Below are 4,476 nucleotides of genomic sequence, written 5' to 3' on the forward strand. Positions count from 1 at the left end.
AAAACAATTTAATGACTTATGTTCATCATAACTTGCTGCGTATGGTGAACTGACAACTCCTCTGACGGTCGGATTTCTTAATGCTTAATGCATGTATGCTATCCTGACAGCGTATGGCTATCTGATAGAACAACGGCTCTCAGTGAGTGACACTCCAGTCCTATCTAATAAGTAAAGAGCCGTGCAGAAGAATCGACTGTTTCTGAATGTCACCTCACTATATTGCAGACTTTTGGACATAGCGTTGTCCCATATATGCGACAAGTCAGTCAACACCTCCGCACAATAATTCAGCATAGTGAGTGATAACATGTTTCATCACAATGCTTATGTGTCTCTGTACAGCTAGCTTTGCTAACATCACGTTAATGGAGCTTACCTTCTTTGAGCTACTTTTCTAAGTGACGAAAAAAGTTAGACGTTGTCCCCACCGTCTGTGAAAGCGAAGCGCTGCTGAGTTAGCTGTGGCCATCGGATTTCTTACTATTTATGCAGCGCTATTATATTACTGACGATTAGACAAACATTTTCTGCCACTGAGAGAAAACCACTGCGCATGTCCTGGAGCGCCGCGTGCGAGTGAAAGGTGGGGAGGGTGGGGGGAGTAACAGAAACACGTAGTTGCTTGGATTTTAATTGGTGCGTTTTGCATCCACTGAAAACAAAGATGTTAACAAATAAAGTGGACAGTATACTGCACGTTTAGTGATATTTTCACAGTTGCGGTCTTGACTGGTCTTGAAATAAAATGCCGAGTCCTCAGCGCCCGAGACCGAGACAAGACCGAGACCAAATGCGGTCGAGTCCGAGACGAGACCGAGACCATCAAAAAATGGTCTTAAGACCAAGACCAACTTCGAGTACCACAACACTGGCTGAAGGACTTCAGCCTAGTCCTTCGGCGACTAGGCTAAAGGATTTTAGTGTGCAATTCCAGCTTGTGACCACAAGAGGGAAATAGAGAGACAGATAGTTTGTAGGGGGGAAAAACTTTTAAGGCAGAGCAGGGCGATTTCTGCCATCTGGTGGACATAGATGGTAACTACAGTTGTATTTAAGCAGTCATAAATATAAAAAAATATATAAAGTATGAAAAATAATCTTCCATGCCATAGCCATATGAATTTTACAATTAATTTGAAGAAGACATGCAGTTACATTATTTCACCACCACTGGAGAACAATAAAGATTTTGAAACAGTTAAATTATATTTCCACTACATATTTTCTAATAAATGACTACAGCTAAACAAACAGTATTAAATCCATCCATTTTCCTTCACCCTTGTCCCTCGGTGGGGGTGCTAGTGCCTATCTCCAGCTCACGTTCCGGGCAAGAGGTGGGGTGCACCCTGGACAGGTTGCCAGTCTGTTGCAGGGCAACACAGAGACACACAGGACAAACAACCATGCACACACACACACCTAGGGGCAATTTGGAAAGGCCAATTAACCTGACAGTCATGTTTTTGGACTGTGGGAGGAAACCAGAGAACCCGGAGAAAACCCACGCATGCACAGGGAGAACATGCAAACTCCATGCAGAAGGACCGGGGCTGGGAATTGAGCCCAGAACCTTCTTGCTGCAAGGTGACAGCTCTACCAACTGCGCCACTGTGCAGCCCCAGTATTAAATCCTCTACTCCAAATCTAAAATGTTCACACTTATGTTGAACATTAGAGGAAATTAAATAAGTCATACAATTATAAACAGAAATAGGTTTTCTTATAACTAAATTCATAGACATGTGCTACTGTTCAGCATCAGTGTGTAGATCTTGCACCTGCCAATAATCAGAGTTTCTCTGTAAAACTGGAAGCACAAGTGAAAATCAGCAGACAAAATGGCATAAAGTCAAGAGTTTTTAATGATGGAAAAATAAAAAATTAAAATTAAAAAAATTACAGAACTCTATAAAAGATAAAAGAACATGGAACTGGTGGAAGAGAAAGAGAAAGTGTAACCGAAGAGTCCAGCGATGAGCAATGAGAACCAGTGAGCTTTTATTCTGCAGCAGGAGTGGAAAATGACCGATAAACCAGACGAACTAATCAAAGTTGATGTTGAACAGCTGAGCCAAGCAGAAAACAGAGAAATTGAGGGAGGGAGTCCAGGAACATGAACTAAAACTGAGATAAACTACAATTGAAGTGGAAAAGTGCAACAGTTCTACAGAGAACTACATCCAATTGCACAAATAACAGAACACAACAAGAAACAAAACACAAAGGAATTAGCTTACATGGCAACAACATCCCAACATTAATGAATACAAGGACATTTACTGAGTATGGCAAGACATATTGAACATAAATACACCACAAGGAAATGACCATAAACACAAATTAATCTACAGCCAAGGGCCGTGAAGGCAAATTTATCCGTTCAAGTGAAAATATTTGCATAGTCAGAATTAATTTGACAGCTGTGCATTATGCTTGTTGAATAAAGTGAATTTTCCTTCTGAGTGTAGGAGCTGTACGGCTCGATTTCAGTCGAGTCCTGCAGAACAAAATGTCGTAGAATAAGCTTAAAATGTGTAAATAAGATAAAATGCATCCATTTATTTTTATGTAAATTACCTCCAGATTATGTCTGCATGACTCTGGTTGTTCTCTGTTGGGAAATATAACAGTTATAAATAAACAGATTATTATTACAGTGACTTATGTAAGACAGGAAATGAAAGTAGAGCTCAGGCTCTCAGTGCTATGAAAACTAAAGTGAAGACAGAAGCGGCAGCAGAGAGACGGCGGTCGGATTTATTCTTAACTACAGACAACGGAACAATTCTTTATTGAAAAACAATATTGCTGATGCTGTGAACTTGAGTCTGAGTAAAAAACAAAATCATGAATATTTAATTAGTTTCTCACCGATGTTGATGTCTTCTGTGAATAAATCCCAGAATAACTGAAACTATGAAAATTAGGAGAACTGCAGCAGTCAAAGCAGAAGGAAGAGTCACTGTAGACTGGTTCCTAACTTCATCTGATGAATTATTAGGAAATAAGTCTATTGGAAATAAAACAAACATTGTTAGAGAATAAATAGTTCCTATAAATTTGACACAAGCAACATAGAAGTGACTCACCATTAACTGTGAGGCTGAAATTGAGAAAATACGTTCCTTCAAGATTAGCACACTGACAGGAGTAGTTCCCACTATCAGCTGGTGTTAAACTGGTCAGGTGTAGAAACACAGTTTGATTCCTGATTTTCAGTGAGAACCTGGAGTCACACTCATGAACAAAGTCACCTCCATCCCTGTACAGCAGACTGCACTGCTCTCCATTGTTCTTTGTTCTGATCTTACAAATGATCGCTATGATGACATTTGATGTTTCATTGGTGCAGATTGGAGTGAAATCAGATCCTTTTCTGATTGTTTTTACAAGAGTCTCTGCAAGCAGGAAAGTTCAATGTATGAGATACAGTCTGATTGCTGGAAGAGTGGAATTTTAAAATAATAGAGCAGATGAAACTAAGGTTAACAAAAACTGAAAGATTATAGTGAGAAACTATTCAATCAATCAATCAATCAGATTTTATTTGTATAGCACATTTCAGCAGCAAGGCATTTCAAAGTGCTTTACATAATTTAAAACAGAAACACAGAGTCATGTAACATTGAATAAACAGTAAAAAAGAGAAAGAGATGAAAAAAATAATAATTCAAGATTCAATTGAAAGAAAATTAGACTTTGTACGTTACCTTCAGCGTCCATAAAGCATTCAAAACATGGCAGAAGCAGTAAAAGGCTGAATCTCACTGCATCCATCTCACCTGCTTATCGATGCAACATCTGCTGCTGCACTGAACAGAGGCCGTCTCAACTGTCCTCTGAACTTTTATTGGGCGACTCAAACCACAAATTCTCATCTCTCAAAGTGGTTCAAGAGGATGTGAGACTTTTTCTAAAAGGGAAACGCGTCTACATGACGACTTCACTGTGAAACAACAGAACACAAACCAGATTCATCTCTACACAGTTTAAACTCCATGTTAGGTCAAAAGTTTGCTTAAAACCAAAACAATCAACTGTTATGGTTATTAGCAATTAGAACATGTATTTTCTGCACCGTCTCACGTCAGAACAAAGCTAACGGCATGACAGCATGTTGTCATGACAGGTGGGACTTCCTGCCTTGTTTTCTGCAACAATTTGGTGTCTGTAAGGCATAAGATCTAAATGTCATGTTTGCTTTGTGGTCTTCACACTTTTACAGTCTTGAATATAAGCTGTAAAGAGAAGACAGCGCCCTGCTGCAGGTTGATGGTCCACCACCGCTTCTTAACACAAACGAAAACTAAACAAATATTCTTCAGAAGCTGCATCACATCTGTTGGAATCACCGGTTAATACATACAGAAGTCTGAAAGAGTAGAATAACTTCATTCTGAAATATTTACTATTCGTTTTCTATTTTCTTTGTTTATGGAAAAAGAGATGCTTCTAAATGCATGTTTTTTT

The 4,476-nt window shown here is 39.1% G+C and overlaps 1 protein-coding gene across 1 annotated transcript; it reads right to left on the minus strand.

Moving 5' to 3' along the window:
• Positions 1–1,429: 1,429 nt before the first annotated feature.
• On the minus strand, positions 1,430–4,476 carry LOC106932150 (uncharacterized). The gene is made up of 5 exons (XM_088014165.1): positions 3,717–4,476; positions 3,096–3,404; positions 2,878–3,016; positions 2,584–2,617; positions 1,430–2,503 (listed from the first exon to the last, which is right to left on the minus strand). The coding sequence occupies exons 1-5, from the start codon at positions 3,781–3,783 to the stop codon at positions 2,387–2,389; spliced, it is 666 nt and encodes a 221-aa protein (XP_087870291.1). The 5' UTR covers positions 3,784–4,476; the 3' UTR covers positions 1,430–2,386.

This window comes from Poecilia mexicana, unplaced genomic scaffold, assembly GCF_051168715.1.
Source record: "Poecilia mexicana isolate PSO_F unplaced genomic scaffold, ASM5116871v1 scaffold_2, whole genome shotgun sequence".
Taxonomy (NCBI): Eukaryota; Metazoa; Chordata; class Actinopteri; order Cyprinodontiformes; family Poeciliidae; genus Poecilia; species Poecilia mexicana.